We start from the raw sequence: 25,659 nt of genomic DNA, 5'->3' as shown, positions 1-25,659 counted from the left end.
GGGCACACCGAGCAGAGGCCGTAGGACCCGCAGCGCGCCCCCAAATCCCGCAACGCGGGTACAGCTGCTCTTAGAAACTTGGCATCTTTCTTTTACCAGCTCCCCTTCCTTCTCTACCCTCTCCCCCATCCTCGGCCCTCCAGGTATAAAGGTAGATGAAAACAAACAAACAAGCAAAAAACCCCAAACCCAAAATATATACCAAGCTCTCCAGCCACCTCCCCAGTAGGGGCAGTGAGGGGATATGTAGCCCATCTTCACTGGCTTCTTGGAAAGTATTTCTCAGCCTCAGAATTTGGGGAGCAAACGGTTAGGGGAGGCAATAATGGGAGTGGGCGAGGATAAGAAATTTGTTTCAAAGCTGTGTTTGCATAGCCAGCCCTTGGCTTTTTTTCCATCGTGTTTATTTGGGGTAAGGCGACTCTTGGGGTGGAACAAGCGGACTTGTTTTTCTTAGATTGTATGGCACAAAATAACGTTCTAAAGATGCATGAATTTTAACATTTAATTTTACTGTGTTTATTTGGGGGACTGTTGTCTATGAGGGGGAGCTGAAGCTCCCAAGTTCCCTCTTTACCAGATCAGAATCCTGGGGAGTCTCCCGCGGCCTCCCCCTTCCGCACACCGAGATTTCAACAAACCCCGGGAATGATCCACAAAGTCCAGAGGAACTGAGCCATTTTCTGGCTTGCTTGTCGGAGGCGAATCCACTGGGGCGGGGTGGGGGGGGGCGGGGGAGGGGGCGACTCCCGGGGGCTCCAGCTCTAGGGGGGACGCCCGGGGAGCGGACTTGGTGCTTTCCTCAAAGAGTTCGCCCTGCGGTGCCTGTGATGGGGAATGGGGCAGGGGGCTGAGAGAAAAACGTTCTTCCCTTTTTAAGAAGGGGAGGGGGGAAAGACTGAGACGTTAAATTCTTTTGCAAACATTCGTGCCGAAGGAAGGGCTGGAACAGGCAGCCCCGGCCGCCGGAACCGGTCGGACAGGTAGCGAGCTTGTTGACACCGTTATGTTGCAGGGCGCATGCTCACTCCCAAGTTTCCTGGTGCCTTTTCTATTCCACCTTATGAAACTTTTTCCTCGGCGTGGTCTCACCCGCGATTTGAGGCATAGGTGTCGCCGAGCCGGGAGGCTGGGAGTCGCCGGGCGTGCGGGGGAGAGGCCGGGCCGCGCCGCGGCGGGGGGCGGAGGGAGAGGGCCGGCCGGGCGGGAAGGTGGGCTCTGGCCGCGGGGAACCGGGGACCGAGCCGCCGCCGCCCCTAGAGGGGAGCAGCCGGGACGAGGGGCCGCAGTCCGGGGAGGGGGCCCCACGATGCCCAAAGTCTTCCTGGTGAAGAGGAGGAGCCCGGGGGTCTCGGTCCGCAGCTGGGATGAGCTCCCGGACGAGGAGAGGGCAGACACCTACATCCCAGGTGAGCGCCGCGCCGGGGCCGGGCCTGGGCGCCGGGTTCCTGGGGTGTGGGCAAGGGTGGCCGGGTCCCCTCTGCTCTACGGCCGAGGCTGGACTCTCCCCCTCCCCCATGTCCCTCTTTCAAGGGGAGGAGGAAGTCACTGAGGTGCGGGAGGACCGAGAGTGAGAGGCTGGGAACCTGGGACGCCCTGCGCCCCCTTCCCCCTAGTGGGCGCCTCTAATTGCCCGGCGGCGGGACCGTTGGCTGCAGCGCGGGCCGGGGTGGCCCGGGAAGGGGGCTAGGGGCCAGTAGGGGCAACCCTCAGTCCCACGTCCTCGTGGGGTTGCACAGGGATGGGTCAACCTCTCCGGGGCTGGGTGGGTCGAGGTCAGGACCCCCGCCCCCATCCCAGGGAGAGGAAATTTGGCGCGCGGGTTCCCAGCCGCGCTGGGCCCTCTGTTCCTCGTGGGCGCTGTAACTGGGACTGAGGAGCGGCTCCCAGAACCCCGAGATCGCTCAGGAGGCCGAGTCCGGGGCTCTCTCGCCCACCCCCGCGGCGTTGCCCACTTGGCGAGGTGCCCAGGTCCGGGGCGGGGCGGCGGCGGCACCGCCCGCAGGTCAAACTGCCGCGGGCGCCCGGGCCTGACGCCGCGTGTCTGTGTGTCGGGGCGCGGCCCTCCCCTGCAGTGGGCCTGGGCCGTCTGCTCCACGACCCTCCCGAGGACTGCCGCAGCGACGGCGGCAGCAGCAGCGGCGGCGGCAGCAACAGCGCGGGGGAGCCCGGAGGCGCGGAGAGCAGCTCGTCCCCGCGCGCCCCCGAGCGCGAAACCCCCGAGCCTGGCGATGGCGAGGTCCCCGGTGGACACCTGGCGGCGAAGCAGCGCCCGGTCGCCAGATCGAAAATCAAGGTACGATGTCGACTCTGCCCCCGCCGCCACCTGCACCACGCCCTGGCGTCGGGCTCCCAGGGCCGGCGCCTCTCCCTGTCGCGCCCGCCCGCGCGCCCCGGCACCCGAGCACCCAGCGCGCCCGCTGCGCAGCTCCTGCACCTGCCCCTGGGTCGCGGCCAGGGCGCCTCCCCGCGTCCTCCCGCCTGCCAGGTAGCCGGCCGCCCGCGCTGCTGCATCCCGGAGACTGGCTTCCCGCGCGGGCACAGGCCGCCCGCGTGGCCGCCGGAGCTGCCTAAAGGCTCAGGCACAGCTTCCTCCCCCCAGCAGTCCATTCTGTGCGCAGGGCCTGAGGAACACCCTGGCCGTCGGAGTTCCTGGGGTGGGAAAGAAGGGACCCCAGGCCCCGGGCTCCTCTCCTCTGAGGTGCAGTTCCTACAGCTTTGTGAATTCTGAGTTTCGCCCCCTTCCTCGAGTTCTGGAGGCAGTGGTGGTAGCTTGGCACACAGTGGGTCTTTCACAATCACAACTATTCCCCGTGCCAATTATGAAGTGCCCGTTAGACACGAGGTCTGTGCCGGGCACTTTAAACTTGTGTTTGTCAAATCTTCTTGAATTATGTTCACGGATGAACGGATTCAACTGCAAATTGGCCTACTGCCCCGCCCCCAGTGGGTTGGAGTGTTTGTTTCCCTCTATTTTCGTGCTTCAGCCCCCACCCCCACCCAGCCTCCTGGAATTGTAGGCCACAGCTTATCCGGACGCCCATCTGCGCTTTCCTGTGTGGAACTGCCATGATTGCTTGCTCAAAGGTATCCGCTACCTCTAAGACTAAGCTGTACCATTCCACTGACTCACGGGCGAAGGGAGCCTGGGAGTGGTGTTTTAGGAATCACATAACCCCAGTTCCTAGCCAGGTGGGCCTTAGTGTGAGCCTTTTCGGGCTCCAGGCCCTTGGTGTAGGTGTTAATTCTTGGGCGCTCCAGGGTGGTCCCGAAGCCCCCTGCCCAGGCACCGGGATGGGGCGGAAGCCCTAGGGTTCGCTGTGGATTGCGAAAGCCTCCTCCGTTACTTTTCCTGGGAGAGGTCTTCCCTCCCCTGTGCATATTCCTGGCTCCAGGGGCTTGGCTCCGTGGTGGGCTGGCGTGCATTTGGTTATGAATTGAGGCTAGAGGCTGGAGCTTGGAATCCTTAAGAAAGACACCTTTAAAGGATGCTGGGACTGGGTGTAGGCATCCTGCTTAGTGTTAAGTGCGCTGACGAGGTTCAAAGTCAGCTGATGGGAGGCTTTTCTGGGCCAGATGGGGTTAACTGGGAGGGACAATTTGCCTGAGGCCTGTAGCTCTGCCCTCCAGGAAATGCTACCAAGTATCCACTTGCATATTTATCATCCGGGGGAAGGACACTTTGCAACATTGTGTTCAGGTGGTCTATAGATACTTCACCCCTCTGTCCCCCAGCTGCCCAGATTGCCCTGGAGACAAGGTGGCACAGGAAAAATGTCCAGTCCCTTAACCACCATTTTAGGAGATCTCTGCCACCCCAGGCAAACAGCTCCACTGGGGCCCTGGATTAAGGGAATGAATAAACCAATCTTATTCCCAGGATCCTTGTTTTGGTGCTGACGCCAGGGGTGGGGGGGAGGGCATAGAGTTTGCTCCTCAACCCTTAACAAGGTTTCCAGAGGAGTTTTTGTTTGTTTACTGAGGCCGAAGTTCAGGTTCCCTCTCCCTCTCAGCTTCCACAAGAACTCCTGGGGTTAAGATGCTCCAAGCCTACAGAATTATCAGCTGTGGTATTGGCCATTTTCAAATGACCGGTCCAATTGCCCGTGAATTAGCACGTTGTGTAACTGTAGAGTTCTATGCCAAGTATGCTGAACTGTCTAAGAATTAGTTTCCTGACCATAAGAGGGGGAAGCCACTCAGGCATGATGCATGTTTTTCAGTGACTTGAAGACACTTACTGGACAGTTGGTTCTTAGGACCAGAGAAGGGCAGAGAGAAGCTACATCCCATCCAACAGTATGTAGTGCCTGCTGTGCACAAGGCAGCCAGGAGATAAAGATGCTGCCACCCTGGTGTTCCAGAATCTTCTGACAGTAACGGTTAGGGCTCTAGGCTCTGGTTTAGTCCCTCTGGGCCTCAGTTTCCTCGCCTGTAAAAATGGGGATAGTAATGAAACCTCATAGAGTTGTGAGGATAAATGAGTCAAGCGTGAAACATGGTAGGTGTCCGATAACTCTAGCTAGAATTATTTGGGTTGGTGGAGAGACACAAATACTAAATTAATTATTAACCCTATTACAGGAAAGTGAATGCTCAACTAGAAGCACAAGCAAAGATGCAGTACATTCTGAGCAGTACATTCTTGGTGTGGATTTGAGGGCTGTGAGAGAAGGGGGAGAGGCACGCTTTAGGGTAGTATGGGCTGAGCCCAAAGCTTGAGTAAGGACAGGACTCAGAGCTGGAGGGAGGATGGGAAATGGGCCTGGGGTCAGGGAGAGTCAAGGTGAGGAACTGGACATGTAGCCAGGATAGGCTGTGATGGTAAAGGGGCCAAGCCGAGAAGTGTGGGTGCTCCCGTGGGGGCAGAGGAGGGGCTCTGGAAGGTTTTTGAGAAGGAAAACCTCATTTGGGTCCATCTCACCAGCTGTGGTTGGGGATACATTATCTGTTCTGAGCCTCAGTTCTCTGATCTGCAAAATAGAGAAATAAGCGAATCGGCCTCTCCAAAGCATTGGGCAGATTACATGAAACAATGGAGGCAACGCGCTGAGCAATTTCGTGTGTGTGTAAACTGCCCAGTGGGGAGTTAGCCGACAGTGACTCATAGCAAGTTTTGTTAATGTCCAATACTTTGTTGCCTACAGCAGGGACAAGGGATTTACCAACTGGATTGGCTGGATTTAAGTATTTTTAAAAAACCCACCCATTTGATATTTGGAAGGTAACATAAGCCCCATCCCTAATTCCCTGCCTGTTGACTTCAGTCTCCCAAGACAGAACTGGATGTCCCAATTCCCCCCACCAGTCTTGTAACTCACTGACCATCTCCTTGGCTGACCAGACTTTTCTTCTTGACTCTAGACCCACCAAAGGCAGGGAGCATTCCTGCTGAGCTTGTATTTTCAGCACCCGGTGCAGTAATGCCTGACTCATAGGAGGACATAAGCCAACATAGAAGAGGAATACAGGCAGGGAAGGAGTCAATAGCATCTGGGGGGAAATAGGAAGCAAGACAAAAGGGGAAAATGCTTGGAATGGATGCTTGAAAAAGCTTAAATTAATTTAAAGGGGGAAAAAGGAATAGGAGAACAATGCAAGTGTTAACTGCAGCCAGCTTTTAACTGGAATATAGGTGAAGTCGGTTTTTGTGGTTGGAAGGGTCTGAATGGATTTGTTGCAGAAACAGAATCCACTGTAGCTCACTTAAGCAGACAGTGGTTAATTATGGGGTACTAAATGGGCTAAAGAGAGACCAGGCTGAGCTCCCAGGAGTGACTCCCAGAGCCACACTACAGAACTGGGCTGCCTAGGGAACTGCAGCCGTGGCCTTCTTTGGCTGCTGTCGTGCATCACGATGCTTCTGCTAATGCAGGGTGTGAAACAATTGCCACATACCTGCCTCGGCTCAATTAACTCAGGCCCGAAGTCAAATCTCCTGATGGTGCATGTAACTGGTGGTACCCAAGTCACATCTAAAGACCACAGATGCAAGGGATTCTGGGAAATGTAGTGTCTAGCTTTTGTAGTCTCTGCTGTACAGGAAGGCCCACCAGAGGAGCGGGAATAGAGGCTGAGCGTGTCCACCCACAGGATCTACTTCAGGGACCCTTATGTGGTCCAATCTCCTCATTTTTGTGGGGAGAAAGGTAAAGCCAGAGAGGTTTTGTTGAGTTCGTCACAGGTACTAGTGGCAAAGCCCAACCCAAGGCTCCTTATTCTTTAGCGTTGTTGTACTGCATTGTGGAAGCCACCTTTGACGCCTTAGCCATTAGCACTGACAGCCTGACATGAAGGAATTTAAGCAGTTTCTCACCGTGACATGAGACAAAACCACAGGGCTCACCCCTGCCTCTCCCACACGTCATGCCCAGACCCATGGGCCTGTCCCGGGGAAGTGCAGGCACACGTTTTGCAGACAACAAGCCCCATCAGAATCTCGGTGTGGGCACCTACAAGCCCTGTGGCCACAGGCGGGTTTCAGGTATTTGAATCTGTTTCTTCTGGATGATTAGGATATGTTCCCTTCAGCATCTCTGCATTTGGGAAGGTTCTGCATTCTGCCATGTAGTGGAGTTGTGAAGCTTAAGGAAGTAGTACATAGGAGCAGGAGGGGAATTTTTATCCTAAAGGAGCTGGGGAAATACGCTTAGCATGTTTTGAGCGCTCAGGCATAAGCACATGTGTCACTGGAAATCTCGTCTGCGCGGCCACCGGAAGGTAGCCTGCACTCACGGTAGCCTCCCACAGGAAATAGGACCATTAATTTAAGGAACTTGTCTGGTGGAAGCATCCACAGAAAATAAAGGATTTTTTTTTTTTTTTCCTTTAGAAGTTGACAGGCAAGTGACCTTAGCCAGCTTTTGAAGTTGGTCAGAGGGCCAGCCCAGGTCCCTACCTCCCTAGATGCTCCTGAAGCCTTCAGCAGCTCTGATACAATGATGGGTTTGTTTCTGCTGCACAGGCCTGTTTTTAGAAGAACTAGAGGGGAACTTTGTGTGTTTTTTAAAATGAAAGCCGAGATCCTGCAGAAAACAGGACAGCAAATAAGAAAGCGCCAAGCTTCAGGGTTGGGGAACTGCTATCTCTCTTCATCTTTCTTGCCCTGAGTTAATCTCCAGTTAGTTAATTAATCTCCAGACTGATGTCACCTCCCATCCTCGTGGTAGCTTCCTCACTTCAGTAATAAGCCTTTTGGAGAGTTAATTTTGGATTAAGGATGAGACTGTTAAGCTTTTTCTGAGTATAACAGTGTCTGGAGCGGTATACTGTAATTGAACACATTAATACTTTCCATATCAGAACACGAATATTGACACCAAATGGGTAGCTTCCACTTTTGTTGCCAAGGGAGATAGGAGCGAATGTTGGTTTTCAGAGCTATTTGGATTTCAGAGTCGCAGGTGAAGGACTAGGGGCTAGTGACTCACACTGAAGGTTGGTTCCCTTTTTCTTCCATCAGTGAGAGAAAAACTCAAAAGACAAATGGAGAAACAATGGGTTTTGACCAATTACCTTTTATTTAGGATCACAGGACTCTGGAGCTTGTCGAACTCTAAAGAGTTAGCGTTTACTGCAGCAACCAGTCTTTTTGTTTTTTCTTTTTTGGCTGTACCTCACAGCTTGCAAGAATCTTAGTTCCCTGACCAGGGATCGGACCCATGCCCCCTGCAGTGGCAGTGCGGAGTCCTAACCACTGCACTGCCAGGGAAGTCCCTAGCACCCAGTCTTTTTAAAGTAGCTTTTCTTATTTAATTCCTTAACAGTCCCAAGAGGCAAGTATCATTATTGTCCACATTTTATGGGTGATGAAATTACGGCTTAGAGAGGTTGAGTAATAACTTGCCTACTTCCCAGACTGTAGGTGGTAGAGCAGGATTTGAACTTAGGAAAAGAGCCCATCTAATCCCATTTTATTATTTTTACATGTGGGAAAGTATGGCCCAGGGATATTAAATGACATCACACAGCCATCCAGGTCTAGGTTTTTATTTGATCCTCAGCATTTCTTGTCTCTCCACCCCACTCATTTTGTGACCAGGTGACAAAGATGTAACTAGTTTTGGTCTACCCCTTGCAGAGTAACAAGGTAGTTGGTTAACCCTATTTTGGACTTCTAGGAAGTAGAGTGGTAGGTGTAAGCCTGTGTAAACATAATAAAGATGGCCCAGTGAGCAGACAGGTGACCCGAGGAGAGATTGCCGGTCCTCCAGCACATGGGGCATCATTTCAGGAATCGGGGGTGTCTTCTGTATCATGCTGCCCATCCTGGGAGAGAACACGCAGAAATGTGGCAGCTCTGGTGTTCTAGAGAGAATGTGATACATCTCTCACCGTTCTAGTGTTCTGTTGCTGCTTCACAAACAACCCCAAGTTTAGCAGCTTATAACACTTTATTATGACGTCTTCTAGTTCTGCGGATTGGCTGGGCTCAGCTGGGTGGGTCTTGCCTGGGGTTTCTCTTGTGGATGCGGTCAGATGACAGTGGGGTTGGAGTCTCCTGGGGGCTTGAACATCCAGGAGGGCTCACTCATGTGACTGGCAGTTGGTACTCTTGTCCTTTTCTAGCTACTTTATTATATGGTTATACCATCTTTTTTTTAACAAGTCCCTATTGATGGGCATATAGGTAGTTTCCAGCTTTTTGCTATCACAGACCAAATTGCAAGGCACATGTGAAGTACACTCTGTGGATAAATTTCATGTTTAGGAATTTATCCTCCAAATATTTTTCTGAGGAATTTCTCCTTTTTTTAAAAAAAAATTGATGTGTAGTTGATTTACAATGTTGTGTTAGTTTCAGGTGTACAGCAAAGTGATTCAGTTATACATATGTCTGTATACATATATGTATATATGTGTATATATATTTTCAGATTCTTTTCCATTATAGGTTACTACAAGATATTGAATATAATTCCCTGTGCTATACAGTAAATCTTGGTTGTTTATTTTATATATAGTGGTATCTGTTAATCCCATACTCCTAATTTATCCCTCCCCCCATTCTTTCCCCTTTGGTAGCCATGTTTGTTCTCTTTGTCTTTGAGTCTGTTTCTGTTTTGTAAATAAGTTCATTTGTATTATTTTTTAGATTCCACATATAAGTGATATATAGTATTTGTCTTTCCCTGTCTGACTTACTTCAGTTAGTATGATCATTTCTGAGTCCATCCATGTTGCTGCAAATGGCATGATTTCATTCTTTTTTATGGCTGAATAATAAGGACTCTCACCTTTCTAACGAAGGAAGTTTTCCTTCCCCTGAAAAGTGAACAAGTCTGGCAGAAGCTGGCTTCGTCAGCCATGATCTTTTTGCTGTTGAATTAACCCTCCATCTTCTTTTGAAAAGGCCCTCTTCAGACGTTCTGGATATAATTCATAAACGTCTGGAGTCTGGATTGGTCAGAAATACGTTTATAGTTGGCGAACAACCCTTCATGGGCTGGAGGGTGCACCTTATGGCAATTCTCTACATGAGCATTTTGTGTTGACTCAGTTTTCCATGTTGTGAAAAGTGGAGAAATGGGAACACTGCGTTTGCTGAGGCAATTGGAGATCTTTTATTTTTGCTCTGAGAAAACCAGAGGGAAGTTCCCCAGAGAATGGGGTGCCCTCCCTCTCCAGTCCCCTCACCTCATTCCCTCTTTCTCCCGTGTTAAAAAGCTTTCTGTATCTCTCTCAGTCAGATGATCCACTGACCCTGAACTCCCTTAAATTGTCACTGATCTCCACCCCCTCTGCCCTCAAAATTTTTATTCTTTTCAAACCAAATAATGCCAGTGATTTGAGATTTCCATCCTGGACTGTAATAGGAGGTATTCATGTTACATGCTGAACATTTTAAAAATAGGAGTTTACCAAAAGGATTAAAGTAAACAAGGGTTCAGGTTGGTACCATAGTTGGCGAGTCCTCGGGCACATGGTGCAAGACTTTCAGAAGACAGTTCTAGCTTTCTTCACGTTTTTCATCAGAATTACCAGGTTCATGTGCCTCTGTTCTATCTCATTAGCCGCACTACCTCTCAAATGACCTTTATCCTGTGTAGGCTTGGCCTTCAGAAGCTCACGGCATTTTGTTTGCCAAGACCTGGGCCATATTTAGTCTCTTCACATCCCTTCAAGGGAGGCAGCGACTAGAATGGGGACTGTGGATTAGCAGGAGACCATGACCTGTCCTGTGATAGGAGAGCCTTGGGCACAGCTGGGTCTCCCTCAGGCCCTGCCAGGCCCCACCCCTTTGGGGGGCAGAGGTGGGGTATGAGGCAGGAGGGTCATCAGACTCAAGCCCTGTGGTTGTCCTCCTGTATCTTCCAATGTGCCCACCCTCCCCCCGCCCTCTGACAGTCGTTGGGGGCCCTGCCCTTCTCTCCTCCCTCAGCTCTGTTTGTCAGCTACTCTCCAGGGCTCAGGCTGGCCAGGCTGGACTACACACAGTCCCCCTTTTCCCAGCGCCCTCTCTGGGATATTCCTTGCCCTTCCCCCATCTTCTTCATCGTGGCCTGGCTGAGATGTTCACCTCTCTGGGTACACTTTCCCGTGCGCCCACTGTCTGGGCTAGGCTCCCCTCCCAGCCATCCCTTGCACCTGGGGCTTCCCAGATGGCAGTGGCCTGTTGCCCGGTCTGCTCTCCGACTAGACTGGCAGCTTCTTGGGGACAAGCCATCCTGGTGCTCTGAGCACAGGCCCTGTCTCGGATCAGGCACACATCAGTGTCGGCTGAGACTAAGATGGAGCAGTGAGAATGAACTGGTGGAGGGGGCTGACTGGAAAGCCCTGTTCTGGGGTCTTCGCCTCTTGCCACCTGTGAGCCATTGCCCACCAACACTTTCTGACCATGCAGGGCCCTCATCTGCGCTTGGGGCATGGGCGGGGGGGGCAGGAGCCTGCGCGAATGCTTGCTGGCTTCCACAAGGCGTTTAGTTGAGGAAACGTTCGTGCCTGATGGAAGCCTCTGGAATGAGTTGGAATAAAGTCCTGAACCGTGTGAGGGCCAGCCCCTCACATCTCAGGTGTGGTCCATGGACTGCACGGTGGCATCTCCTGGGAGCTGTCTAGCAATGCAGCATCCAGACTCCACAAGCCCTCCTGAATCAGAATCTGCACTTTTTAAAAAAAAATTTATTTATTTATTTTCGAATTTTATTTTATTTATTTTTATACAGCAGGTCCTTATTAGTCATCCATTTTATACACATCAGTGTATACATGTCAATCCCAATCGCCCAATTCATCACACCACCACCCCCACCCCCGCCGCTTTCCCCCCTTGGTGTCCATACGTTTGTTCTCTACATCTGTGTCTCTATTTCTGCCCTGCAAACTGGTTCATTTGTACCATTTTTCTAGGTTCCACATACATGCGTTAATATATGATATTTGTTTTTCTCTTTCTGACTGACTTCACTCTGTATGACAGTCTCTAGATCCATCCACGTCTCTACAAATGACCCAATTTCGTTCCTTTTTATGGCTGAGTAATATTCCATTGTATATATGTACCACATCTTCTTTATCCATTCGTCTGTCGACGGGCATTTAGGTTGCTTCCGTGACCTGGCTATTGTAAACGGTGCTGCAATGAACATTGGGGTGCATGTGTCTTTTTGAATTATGGTTTTCTCTGGGTATATGCCCAGTAGTGGTATTGCTGGGTGGTATGGTAGTTCTATTTTTAGTTTTTTAAGGAACCTCCATACTTTTCTCCATAGTGGTTGTATCAATTTACATTCCCACCAACAGTGCAAGAGAGAACCTGCATTTTAACAAGACCCCCAGAGGATTTGTGTGTGCACTGAGGTTTGAGAGGCACTGGTCTTAGGGGTACACAGACCAGTTTGGGCAGGGGCTGCAGTGGCTGTAGAAGCTCATCAGGGAGGGAACAGGTGAGCTGAGGCTTGGCAGAAGGCAGTAAGTACCCCAGTGGATGAAAGGAGGGTGTTTGAGACAAGGAAGGTGTTAAGCCAGGAAAAGACCAACTCTTCTTGCTAATAATGTTTGTCTGAAAATTAAGTTTTTTAGGTCCTTTTATGAATAGAATTTTGGCAGAACGGTTGGATCCATCTTCTAAAGGTTCTGATAACTAGGAAACCTTTAATGAATATATCAGATCTCGTGTTTTTCTTCACACAGTTAGAGATTCTGTTTTCTTCCTTTGAGGCAGCAAACACGGTTGAGAGAATGAACCAGGCAGTCCAGAACCTGGGATTTGGTTATAGTTTTTCTGATAACAAAGCTGTGGGATCCTGACCAAGTCACTTCCCAAGATGACCGTCTTATTTGTTCATGATTCTGGGTCAGGAACTGGGGCACGGCTGGGCTAGGCAGTTTTCCTCTGGGCCGGGTTTGTTCACTCAGCCGGTGGCAGCCCTGGCTGGGCTGGAAGGTCCAGTGAGTCTTTATTCATACCTGGCACCTCATTGCTCCTCTGCATGGCTGCTTGGGCTTCCCCACAGTATGGTGGGCTCAGGCTTCCTCATGGCTGCTGGCTTCCAAGAGGGAGGATGCAGAAGAGCTGTACCGTTTCTTAAGATCTGGAACTGACACAGGCCCTGCCCAGATCCAGGGGGAGAGGAGACAGTCTCTTGGTGGATGCTGGCCGGGAGGAAGGAATTGACTGTGGCTGTCTTTGCGGGCTCTGTGATGTTATCAGACCTAGACTCCTCTTTCCTTTCTGCTCTTCCATCCTCAGCACTGGCTTCCGCCTTGGGTCCGAGGTGGCTGTTGCTCTCCCGAGCAGGAAGGAGTAAATCAGGGGAGAGGGCACCATCCTTCCCTTTAGAGAGTGTATCTCACCAGCCAGGTGGTCCCACCCGCAGGACTTGCTGTGAGGCTGGGAAACGTAGGCGCGTAGCTGGGGGCGGGGTGCCCAGCTGGTAATCAGAGGTCTGTCCCGAGGACCAAGGGGAGCATGGGTGTGGGGGGGTGCGGGAGCCCGAGTCAGGTGCAGCCTAGACGCACCAGGCGGTGGGCGCGCCGCCCCACACGGGTCCTCACCCCTCTCTCTGTCCCAGTTCACCACAGGCACCTGCGGCGGCGACGCGGCGATTCACACCTGCGACCTGTGCGGCAAGGCCTTCCGCCTGCAGCGCATGCTCAACCGGCACCTCAAGTGCCACAGCCAGGTGAAGAGGCACCTGTGCAGTTTCTGCGGCAAGGGCTTCAACGACACCTTCGACCTCAAGAGGCACGTGCGCACGCACACAGGTGAGGGAGGGACGCAGCCAAGAGCCCCTGGACTTTCCCCGCAAGGAACCCAGTCGGGAGCCTGGGGCAGAGTTATGTTTCCGGAAGAATCGCGGGGCGGGGTGTTTGGGGTGGGCCGCCCGGCTCTGCCACCTGCCATTGGTGTCCCCTGGGGCCCGCGCGCCGCTCTCAGCCTGTTCTCGCCTCGGTGAGATGGGCGGCGCATCACTGGCCGGAAGTGTCCTGGGAGCTGTGATGCCCACTCGGTGCAGCCCTCGGGCCGGGCTGAGGGATGGAATGTGGTCCCCCTGGTCCCTCTGCTGGTATTTTGTGCTCCTTTCTCGGGAAGTGAGTCTGTCTCAAAATAGCATCACGTGGCTTCCTCCTGAGAGCTCAGAAAGAGAACACGCAGCTGACTTAGCGCTGCCCGAGCCTCCTGTGGGGGCGGGTGGGCAAGTGTCACCCCCACCCTGAGCTTTACTCAGCGCGGGTCTGGGTCCTCACCAGCTCCCTTCCACAGACAGCCCTGGGGTGCCGGTTGGCCGCCCTCCCGCCCACTCTGGCTGTTCGTAGACTCGGTAGTTTTGTCTAGGAAACACCTGGCCTCCAGGCTGCTCCTTGAGGGCCACACCTGTGCCAGAGCGATCCCTGGAGGAGAATTCTAAGATGCCATTTCCTTGCTAAAAAAACCTTCTCCAGGGCTTCCCTGGTGGCGCAGTGGTTAAGAGTCTGCCTGCAGATGCAGGGGACACGGGTTCGTGCCCCGGTCCGGGAAGATCCCACATGCCACGGAGCGGCTGGGCCCGTGAGCCATGGCCGCTGAGCCTGCGCGTTCCCGCAACGGGAGAGGCCACAACAGTGAGAGGCCCGCATACCGCAAAAACAAAACAAAACAAAACAAAAAAACCTTCTCCAGCTCTGGGCAGGACAGAATCCAAACTCCCCATCTTGATGGGCTCCATGTAAAGCCCCTCACAGTCTGGGTCCCATCTTCAAATCCCCATCCTGTCCCAGCCCCTCCCACCCCATCCCACTCCATCTTTTCATCCCACCCATTTCATCTCATCTAAATCCATCCCATCCTAACCATTCAGTCTTGCCCTGGTGCCACGCACTCTCCCTACAACCTCATAGAATTTACTAATTATAGTCCCGCTGATCCCATCAAGCCCTTTCCGGGTTTAGGGTTTCCCTCAGCATTTTGGGGGTGGGGTGGGAAAATGACCACTCCTCTCTCCCAGGGGACCTCTTAGGTCCCCAGCCGCCACACAGGGCCCTTCTCAGATCCTCTGTATTCAGATTTCCTTTAAGCCCTTATCACACTTCTTTGTTCTTAGAGTACTGGCCATGAGCTTCCTCCCTGGCCTCAGAAGGGTGTCCTCCACCCTAGAGAGTGGACTGGCATACTAAAAGGTTTTTCTTTTTCCTTTAAAAAAAACTTTTCTTAAGTGAAGTTTTCATTTGAATGTAACATACATCCAGCAAAGCACACAAATCATAAGTGCATAGTTTGAGAATGTAGGACTTTTTACAAAGCGAACACAAGCATATAACTGGCTGGAGTATTTCCAGCCCCCATAAGACACTGGCCCCTCCCTCCTGCCCCCTCTGGTCACTGTCACCTTCCCTCCAAGAGGCACCAGTAGCCTGACTTCAGTAAAAGTTTGACCTCTGTGTGGCCAGGCTGACACCTGGGTTGGGGCAGGGAGAGTGCTTAGGGAGACTGATGGTCCTGTGTGATTAGGGAGGGTCCTATAGAGGGTGAAGGGTCCTGTAGGTGGTGGAGGGTCCTGTGGGTAGTAGAGGGTCCTGTGAAGGGTGGGGGTCCTGTGGGTGATGGGGGGACCCCTGGTTATCAACGGACCCATTACGTGACTGCAAAGCTGGGCTTCTAGGCAACTAGAGGCAAAGCTGGAGGAAATTGGGGACCACTCATGCCGTCATTTGTCGTTGGTTGTCCTGGAGAGTTTCTCAGCTTTTCCTCTCTATCTGAGGGTGTCCTTGAGGGCATGGCCTATTTCTTCTGCAACTCCTCACCTGGTGGGCTCTGTGGTCACTCCCCCACAGAGTGAAGGGGGCTTGGGGAGCATTGTGGGCTGTTGGTACCTTCAGTTGGAGTAAACATGGAGCTTCCTCATCTGTGACTGAGTTAATTCTCCACTAGTAGAAATATTAGGGACTGACTGCTCTCAGGGAAGAGTTTGTAAGAGTTTGCACTGTTGGTCACACAGTGGTTAAGCACTCTGGATCTGAGCTAGCTGATTCTGCAACCTTGTCGAAATTACTTATCTTTTTGCCTTAGTGTGTCCATCTCTAAAATGGGCAAGGATTTATTACCTATCACCTAAGTGATGGCTGCGAGGTTTCAGGGCAATAATGGCATATAAAGTGCTTCACAAATTGTAAACACTTAGTAATTATGAGCTATTAGTGGTGGTAAATGTTGAAATAGTTGGCAGAGTTTTCCTGGGGCCCTGCGGTGTGGCAGGCTTGAAGACTCACCTCTGTGCTTGTGGAGAGCTCAGCCAACATAGGGAGAAAGAACCCAAACCCCTGACTGTGACCCAAGGAAACCAGCAGGTGTGCCAGACAGAAGAAAAAGTGGCGAATGCTGGTGGGGAGGCCCGGAAGTTGCGTTGTTGCTGTTAGGGGCACCAGGGAGGCTTCTCAGAGGAGGTGTCCTTTTGGCTGAGCCTTGAAGAGTGAGCAGGATTTTCACAGTTGGACGGGGAGGGAAGGGCATTGCAGATGGGGAATGTCTTAGTTTGGGTTCCCCCAGAAACAGACCCTGACACGAGGATTTGGGTGAAGCCGTTTATTTGGGAGATGGTCCCAGGGGCACAGTGAGGGGATGAGGAGAGGAGACAGAGGGAAGGAGACTCAGTGAGAGCTAGTTACTTACTGAGTGGGTTACCACTGGGAGCAACTGGGGCTCAAGCCCCCTGGGGGTCCTCTGAATGCACACAGTGCACCCCAGAATTGCTCCAGGGGCAGGAAGTGGGGTATTTATCCATCAACTCCCATCCTTCCTTGTTTGGGGGTCCATTCTGGGACCCTTTGCTCCTAGGCACTTCCTCTCTGAAGCCCCTTGCAGACCTCACGTTTCCGGGGAGCAACATCGGGCAGGAGCGGCAGGAAGCCACTGGCCTCCTGGGACTGTCCGAGCCGGCCTGGTGGGAGGCTGAGGGGTTCGGTGTGGGGGGGTAGCAGTGTCTGCCAGGGAGAACAAGGCTTAGCGGCCGGGGGGCGTGGGGGGGTCGTTGGCAGAGACGGGAGAGCCTGTGGAGGCTTGCACAGCTTCCTCAGGTGGTAGCGAGCTCAGAATGGTGGCTTTTCTGCAGGCCAGGCCCTCGGCTTTATCCTGTTGTGTCCAACAGCCCCGAGGAGCCCCGAGCCCTTGTTACCCGCAGTTCACAGGTGAGGAGCTGGGGACGGCTGGCCTTCCTGAGTCCAGGTCCCCCGCCTTCCACAGGCCCCTTCTCTGTCTCCACCCCTCAGTACTGTGCTCACTCAGCATCCTTCCCGAGGATGGGCCTTACCAGCCGCCCCGGTTCAGTTTCAAGAAGCCAGCTTGCTCTGCAAGAGGCGAGATAGAGAGGAACTCGGGCCGGGCGCAAACCGCACCCTCCAGCCTGGGCGTTATAGTGGGTTGCTGAGGAGTCTGAGCATGTGTTCAGTGGTGCCAGCATGTCCTCTGGCCACAGAGTGAGCAGAAAGGGGGTGGCCTGCACCCCGCCCCACCCCCACCCCCAAGGCCCTGGGCTCCTTCATCTCCTACTCCTCAAAGATGAAACTTCTAGTGACTCTTAAAGGAGGGGCTGAAAATCACCGGGTTGCTGAATAAAAATGCCTTCCACCTGATGCTTCCCCAAAGGGCATCATGCACTTTATCCCATGAGGGGCGAGGCTGGCACTCAGGAGTCATTTAGGACTGGAACCCTGCAGCCTCTCTGCGCACGGAGAGCTCTGGGTCCGCGGAAGGTGGCTGGTCCGATTGAGATGTGTGGTTACGTGTAAAACAGACCCTAGATTTCAAAGGCTTAATGCAAAATAAGAACGTAATATATATCAATTTTTAATGTTGATTTCATGTTGAAGTGGTAATATTTTGAATATATTGGGTTAAACAAAAGGTATCCTTAAAATAATTTCACCTGTTTCTACTTATTTTAATGAGGCTACTGGACATTTTAAAATTACAAAATGGCTTGCATTTTAATCTCTGTTGGATAGCTCTAAGGTCATTGAATCTACAGTTAATGATTTAAAAATTTTTTTATTATAATTTTGACTCTTAAAGTGACCAACAAATAGCATTATGGAAATGTCTTGAACCTATTTTCCCTCTGGTTCATTTTATTTATTTAATTGGCCATGCCTCCAGGCACGTGGGATCTTAGTACCCCGACCAAGGATCGAACCCGTGCCCCCTGCAGTGGAAGCGGGGAGCCCTAACAATTGAACAGTCAGGGAATTCCCTGTTTTGTTTTTGTCTTGTTTTGGTTTGTTTGGAGTATAATTGCTTTACAATGTTGTGTTAGTTTCTGCTGTACAATGAGGTGAATCAGCTCTATGTATACCTATATCCCCTCCCTCTTGGACCTCCCTCCCACCACCCCCCATCCCACCCATCTAGGTCGTCACAGAGCACCGAGCTGAGCTCCCTGTGCTTTATAGCAGGTTCCCACTGGCTATCTATTCTACACGTTGGTAGTGTATATAAGTCAATTCTAATCTCCCAACTGTAGAGATGTGGATGGACCTAGCGTCTGTCATACAGAGTGAAGTGAGCCGGAAAGAGAAACAAATATCGTATATTAATGCAGATATGTGGAATCTGGAAAAATGGTACAGATGAACCTATTTGCAGGGCAGGAATAGAGATGCAGATGTAGAGAACGGAGATGTGGACGCGGGAGGAAGGGGAGGGTGGGACGAATTCCCTGGTTTATTTTCTGATGGAGATGTGCCTCCAGGTAATAATGACCAGGAAGAGGAGTCAAAACATTGCTGACAAACTGGCTGGTGGCAAACGGAAAAAAGGGGCCCCAGCTCTGGGGATGCCCCTCTGCGGGAGCTGGAGGGACAGGCCTGGCCTCCTGGCGCCAGAGGCCTGCCCTGCAAGCTCTGAGCTCTGTGCAAAAGGGATAATCAGTAAAAAGAGCAAAAATCTGGGCTCCTCAGACCTTTCTGTAGTTCATGTGTACCACCTCACTGGCTCCAAAAGATCTCACCAGAATTCTGGGAATTCAGTTTTGCCTTTGATGGAGACGTGAATGTTGGATTTTGGCTCTTGACAATTACAAGTAAATGTTGTGTTTGGACCAGAAGCAAAGATGTGGACAATGTTCTCACAACTACAGCAGGCAGATGAGTGAAGGTTACGGTTGCTCCCAGTCCGGTTGGGCCAGACCATGACTAATTTGAAGACTTGCCTGGGATCCCAGGACCCTTCTTTTGAGAACTGCAGCGACAGTGTTGATGAGGTGGGCAAAGACGGTGGGACCGGGGATCGGGATTAATCCCCTCCCCCACGTCTCCTCCTGAGAGAGCGGGGCCTCTAAGGAAAGACTCAGAACACAAGGAAACTTCTTGGAAAAGGTCCAGGGAAACCGGAGCCTGGAAATGTCTTACCTTAATATTCAAGCAGATGAAAGAAAAGATTAAGACTTCTTTTCTGGATATGACTTCACCAAGGAAAGAGTAGATCAGAGGTGTGTGTGTGTGTGTGTGTGTGTGTGATGGGGAGGGGGAGCAGCAAATGACATCTGAGTCCAGATTGGAAGAGAGAAACTGGAACAGAAGAAACTCGGTTAACATTTTGTGAAAATACGTCTGCAAATGAGTGGCTGTTTTCAATCCAAATTGACTTAGGTTGGGTTCCCTAGAAGCAGATTCTGAGATGGCGATTCTTATAAACCGATTTATTGAGGGAGAGCTCTTGGGAGAAACCTGTGAGGGAGGAGAGAGCAGGACAGGGTAGCAGGGATGTGGCCCCAGCTTGATCACACCAGGGCTCTGCGGTGTGACTGGTGCTACAGGCCTGTCCTGTCCCCAGGCAAGTGGGGGACATTTCTGTGCCCATGTGAGTTAGAGGCTGCCTTTCCCCTGGGTGGGCAGGTCACTTGCCCAGTGCCCGTTCCTTGGAGAAGGGGGCATCCAGGAACTGTTAGCTGCCAACATAGGTGACAGCTGGGGAGTGAAGTACTGGCCCAGAAAAGGGGGTCCTGATGGGGGACCAAGAGGGTCCACTGCACACATAATAGAGGGAATTGCTCTATTTAAGTGGAGTTGACAGGGTCACTTAGGCCAATGTGTGAAATTACGGCTGTTGACCCACCTCAGGACAAAATAGAGACGGGGGGTGGGAGGGATGAGCTTTCAAGACAGGATTGTATATTCAGTTCATAGCCCGTGAAAAACGTCACGGGCCTGGTTTTACAGAATATTCTTCTGGATTTGTTCACGTGTTTTAGGTTGAGCCAGCTGGCCATCCAGGGAAGGAGAGAGTTTGCTGGGGGCAGGGTGTGGGTGGGGGAAATCTGTCATTTAGATTCCAACAACCAGCAGGTGCCAAACTCAGCACTGAGTGTCTCCCCCCTCGCTGCCCAGGGACCCCGGCGCCAGTGGCACCTGGGGGCGTGGTGAACGTTTACTGTGGTGTCAGGTGTAGTCTGGGCGTTGTTCGCCACCGTGACCAGGTGTGCCAGGCTCATCAGACAAGTACAGCTTGCATTGAATGCATTTTATTTTTCTCGTATGTAAAGCGACTACTTATTTTGTAAAAGACTTCAGTCAATATACAGACTACAGAGGAGAAAGCCTGCGCTGCTGTAACCAGTCGAAAAGGGCACACATACGTGCGGGGTCCCCCGCTCGGTTTGTGAGGGCTCCAGGGGGGCATAACTCGGGTTGGTGATAACTTTACGACCCTGACTAGAGTAAAGGAGTTGGTTCGAGGTGTGCCTGCTGTTCCTACGGAAGCTTCTGAGTTCCACGGAGGGAGGCTGAGGAATTCAGATCTGAGGTCCGGGCAGTGGGGAGGGGGCTCTGGCCGGAGCGCAGGGTCTGCCCTGCCCCCCTTGGTGGGGCCCTCGGGCCTTATCTTCCATCTGGGCCACATTGAGAAGGAGGAGAAGGCAAACAAATCCCATCTTGATTGAAGAAGAGGAAACAATGGTGTCTGTTTGGAGCCTACGGGGAAGGGTTGATTGGACTGGGAAAAATGCAGGCTGGGAGAAGTTTGGAGTGGGGCGGGTGGGAGAAAAGAATAGAGTTACCTCCACCCCGAGGGAGCTGAATGCTGCCTTGTAGGGTGGCCTCCTTCACTCACCAAACTCTCCCCTCTTTTATATTGACTGACTTTTTAGCTACAAAAAATAATATTGAAAGGGAAGAATGAAAGAAAGAAAAAAAGAAGCCTCCTCTCCACGCCAAGCCCTAGTTCCACTCCTGAAAGCAAGCCACCACTTAATTTTTTTTTCTCCAGAAGTTTTTAACACACATTGCTTTTTTCGTGCACTATCTATCCTGGAGATTGTTTCCCATCTGCAGAGGTAGACATACATCACTCTTTTGAAAAGTTGTTAGAGCGTTTCTTAATATGAGATTATGACGTAATTTCAAATATGGAGGCACTGTCATTTTTTTCTCTTGCCCCAAATGATGACACTTATTTACATTTTCAGGGTCGGTTTTTTCTTTCCTCCTTCCCTCCTTCCCTCCGTCCCTCCCTCCCTTCCTTCCTTCCTTCCTCTCTTTCTCTGTCTCTCTCTTTTAATTTTAGACAAGACTACCACAGATATTCTTGTAAATCCTTTGCCTACTTGTGTGAGTCTTTCTGCAGATAATTTCCCTGAAGTGGGCCAAAGGGTAGACCCATTATGATGTTTATGGGGTGGTCACATTGCCTCCCGAAGAGTTTGTCCTAAATGTCCAGCCCCACAAGGAGGCCTGCAGAGAGCTGTCCATGTTTGGATAAAGTTCAGTAAAGGAGACTTAGCTACAGCAAGCAGAGAGCGCCAATGACAAAGACTTTTCTTTGGGGATGAGTGACATGAAGCTTGATTTGGTAGTAGGAATAGAACATTTGAAAAGAAGAGACTCTTTGTGATAACCCAACACACAGTATTTTCTGCTCGAGGTGATACAGACCCGCAGCACGGTAGTCTGGAGGGTGGACGGGGAAGGAAGTCTGTCCCCTCCTCTCTCCACCAGCTGCCTAGGAACGACATTTAAAAAAATTAGCCTTTAAAAAAATTATTTTTTTAAGTTGAAGTATAGTTGATTTACAGTGTTGTGTTAGTTTCTGGCGTACAGCAAAGTGATTCAGTTATACATATGTGTATATATATTCTTTTCCATGCTCTTTTCCATTATGATTTATTATAGGAAAAATTATCCTTTTTTATTGTAAAATAGATAATGAACAAAAAGGTGTACATATAGATACAGTTTAAAGACAGATACTAAATATTCACATACCCACCAGCCAGCCAGCTTCTGAATAGAGCGTATTTGCGTTCTGTTGACCTGGATTGTAAGCTGTTGGAGCTGCATCCTGTTGAATATTCAGTGTGTGCTGCATCCTTTGCTTGTGAGATCTCGGTTAATCCTCAGAGCAGCCTTACAAGGGGTATCAATTATTATCCCCATTTTACAGGTGTGGAAACTGAGGTGTGGACTGAGTTAATGCGTGGCTGATGGGTGGTGCCTGGGTTTCCAGTGGCCTTGGACTCTGTTACTGTGTAGGTGTCAGTAGGTTAATGATGCCTGGTGCGGGGATGGTTCCGGGATCCCACTCCAGGCTCGGACAAGATTGGCTTTTGCTCGAGAGCGCCCACGTCCAGGACAGGTGAGGCCCAATGTCAGGGAGGCCTTGGTATCTGTCCCCCTCATCTGGGGCTCCTCCCTGGCCCCCTTCATCCCCTGCTCCCCGAGTTTGGGGGAGAGGAGGACTCCAGGAGGGAGGGACTTGTTCCCCAGCCCAGAAAGAGTCACCAAGAGACAGCTGCTGGGTGACCATGTCTGCCTGCACCAGCGAGCGAGGGATGAATGTGGTGTTTGCAGAGCGGGGTGGGGAGGGTAGGTTTGCAAAAGTCAGAATTAACTGCCATAACTGGAGGTGTGGGGACCTCCTGTCTACCCTGCTCCACCCCCCGCAGTCATCCTCATCCTAGCCGTCATCTGCACGGTGCAGGGCTCTGAAACCCTCTAGCCCTGGCTATCCAGGCTCTGCTGGGTGCTGTGCCCGTAGGATTCGGCTGAGCTGCGGAATGAAGAGAGGAAGGAGACGTGACCGTGCGAGTGGACTTGGCCCTGGCCCGATGCCCTCTGCAAGGGGCAGGGCTCAGGCAAAGCCATGCAGCCCTGTCCGCATCACCTTCTCAGGTCACCGTTGGGAGTGGGGACCCCCAGGAGCAGGATTTGAAGCGTCCACTTCCAGAATCCAGGTTAAAGCCTGGTGTCAGTGTGCTGGTTTCCCCACCGGTTGAGTTTGGATGTTTTAAAATAGTCGAGGGCTGTTTCCAGTCACCCTTGAAAGGAGCAGCTGACCTCTGGGTGAATTTCTGTCTTGATGAGCTTCGGGTCTGAAGTCGGGTTGCTGCTTGATCAGCCAGAGGTGGTGGGAACCAGCTGCCATGTGGACGCAGAGGCCTGGTTAACACAAAGCCCCTTGTGGCCCAGACATGCAACCTACGTGGTGTATTCCTTTGGAGAGGCCTCACGGCCCCTACGTTTGTAGAAAACTAGCCCCAAGATGTGACCTCTCTTTTTCCTGGGCCAGTAGGATTCATTCATTCATTCATTCAAAAATTATTTACTGAGCACCTATTAGGAATTCTCTGCTGGTCCAGTGGTTAAGGCTCCACGCTTCCACTGCCGAGCGCCCAGGTTCGATCCCTGGTCAGAGAACTAAGATCCCACGAGCCACGTGGTGTGGCCAAAAACAAAATAATAAAATAAAAAATAAAAATGATTTACTGAGCACCTATTATGCGCCAAGTGCTGAGGATTATAAAGGAGTTTCTTTTAGCAGTTTTTCTGAAACATGTAGAATATAATACAGGCCTGCTTTCTGCGTGGGTGGGCTGGAGGAACACCCCACCACGGCATTGAGCTAACACAATTCTTTTCACATGAACGTTAGAGGAAAGGATGGGAGCTTCTGGATGTGGACAGGAAGAAAAGTGGAAGCGACTCGATTTTTTCAGGTGGTTGAACGAGGGTGGGGGGAGTATTTTTTTCCATTTTGACTTCCTTTGTCATCTGTGTACTTAAAAAACTTCATGAACAGACATAGGTCTCCCGGCCCCCCACCACGCGCCACCAGTGAGGAACTGGGGACGTTTAACCTTGAAGAGAGGACTTGGGGGGGCCTGGCTGCCTCAGACACCCCAAGTGCCGTCCTAAGTCTTCACCACGCGTTGCTTCAGACCTGTGACTCCAGCATGAGCAGCCTCGGCAGCACTTGGGAACCTGTGAGAAATGCAGATTCTCATCCCCACCCCGGAACCAGATCCGCCAGCAGGGGGGCCCGGAATCTGTGTTTTGACAAGCCCTCTAGGTGGTTCTGTTTCGGGCTCATATTTGAGAAACACTGCTTTCGCTTGGATCAGGACGTCTGGCGTGGGGCCCGAGGCTCTGCGCTTCCAACGAGCTCCTAGGTGATGTGATGTGAGGTGGACGACACCTTAGTACCAGGTCGTACAAGGCAGCATCATGTGATGGGAGGGTGTGGGCTGGAGCAGGGCTTCCTCAGTCTCTACAGTTTTTAAAAGATGGGATTTGGGTGCAGCTGTACAACAAAACACCACGGTGCTCTTAAAAAGGAATGAGACCAAGCTGTAAGCACCAATATGGGAAAATCTCCAGGAATATTTATTTATTTCTTGAAGTATAGTTGATTTACAATGTTGTGTTAATTTCTGTTGTACAGCAAAGTGATTCAGTTATTTTTATATATATATATATATATATATATATACATTCTTTTTTTTGATATTCTTTTCCATTATGGTTTATCGTAGGGTATTGAATATAGTTCTCTGTGCTATACAGTAGGACCTTGTTTTTTACCCATCTTATATATAATAGCTTACATCTGCTGACCCCAACCTCCCACTCCATCCCTCCCCCAACCCCCTCCCCCTTGGCAACCACCAGTCTGTTCTCTATGTCTGTGATTCTGTTTCTGTTTCATGGATAGGTTCATTTGTGTCATATTTTAGATTCCACATATAAGTGATATCATACGATATTTGTTTCTCTGTCTGGCTTACTTCACTTAGTATGATAATCTCTGTGTCCATCCATGTTGCTGCAAATGGCATCATTTCATTCTTTTTTATGCCTGCGTGATATTCCATTGTATATATGCACCACATCTTCTTTACCCATTCATCTGTCGATGGACATTTAGGCTGCTTCCATGTCTTGGCTATTGTGCATAATGCTACTATGAACATAGGGGTACATGTATCTTTTTAAATTATAGTTTTGTCTGGATGTATGCCCAAGAGTGGGATTGCTGGATCACGTGGTAGCTCTATTTTTCGTTTCCTGAGGAACCTCCATACTGTTTTCCACAGTGGCTGCACCAACTTACGTTCCCACCAACAGTGCAGGAGGTTCCGTTTTCTCCACACCCTCTCCGGCATTTATTGTTTGTAGACTTTTAAATGATGGCCATTCTGATCAGTGTGTTACGGTGCACCAGGAATACTGTTAAGCGAGAAAAGTAGATTTTGAAAATATCTTTTGATAATAGCTTGCTTCCGTTAAAGCCAGGATAGTAAAATCATGATAAAACCCATTATTGCATAAATAAACTATTTAAGCATTTTAGAATGTGAATTTTAATACACCTGTTTTTCAATTTTTCACTATTCTTTCAGCAACTCGAACGTTCTTGGGGAAAAAAAATTAACCATTAAAAAAACAAATAAAAACGTCTACATGGGGATGCACATTTTCCCTTTCGCCTCAAGGTCCAACATGACTCCATGCAGCCCTGGTGGATCCTGTCCTTACTTAAATTTTTGATAACTTGTTCATCATGGATTTTTTTGTATGTATTTTAATTTTGAAAATATTTATCTTGATTGATGTTTTCACATACTCTTAAATTTTGAGCCTAAAGCTTTGGGGATTACTGCGGGCAGTGGACCTCTTGGCCTCTGGGCTCTGAGATGCTCTGAGAGCTGGCAGCCCACTCTGTTCCACGGACCCCGAACACAGCATTCACCCTCTCTGGGCTTCCGTGCTCATGGGACACTATATGCTTCCTTGAATCCCCCCCGACTTTAGAGCCTGAGATACACCTACTGAGGTCTCCTTACCTAAGTTCCCGTCTCACACTGTCGGGTGCCCACGGTGGGCATGGGCATGACTGTGGTTTGATTGGCTGAGCTCCCTGCTCATATGGTACCTGTGGCCTCTCCATCTGGAAGGCAGGCCCCACTCATGGTAGCT

At 50.9% G+C, this 25,659-nt stretch overlaps 1 protein-coding gene across 2 annotated transcripts in view; it reads left to right on the top strand.

Annotated features, from left to right (window-relative positions):
* Positions 1-1,158: 1,158 nt before the first annotated feature.
* The window catches only part of OVOL2 (ovo like zinc finger 2), a 47,637-nt gene continuing 23,136 nt past the window's right edge, over positions 1,159-25,659 (top strand). Inside the window, exons 1-4 of one of the 2 annotated variants that reach the window (XM_089896486.1) lie at positions 1,159-1,409; positions 2,076-2,296; positions 3,021-3,087; positions 13,014-13,206. In XM_089896486.1, coding sequence (XP_089752612.1) covers positions 1,368-1,409; positions 2,076-2,296; positions 3,021-3,087; positions 13,014-13,206 — 523 coding nt within the window. In that variant the 5' untranslated portion in view covers positions 1,159-1,367. The remainder of the gene's footprint in view (positions 1,410-2,075; positions 2,297-3,020; positions 3,088-13,013; positions 13,207-25,659) is intronic. The other variant, XM_022594262.2, reaches the window with a different exon arrangement.

This window comes from Delphinapterus leucas, chromosome 15 (assembly GCF_059928025.1).
Source record: "Delphinapterus leucas isolate spDelLeu-1000000601 "Yukka" chromosome 15, BTC_Dleu_Yukka2, whole genome shotgun sequence".
Lineage (NCBI taxonomy): Eukaryota > Metazoa > Chordata > Mammalia > Artiodactyla > Monodontidae > Delphinapterus > Delphinapterus leucas.
Note: the sequence above shows the minus strand (reverse complement) of the source record. Positions and strands in the feature narration are given on the sequence as shown.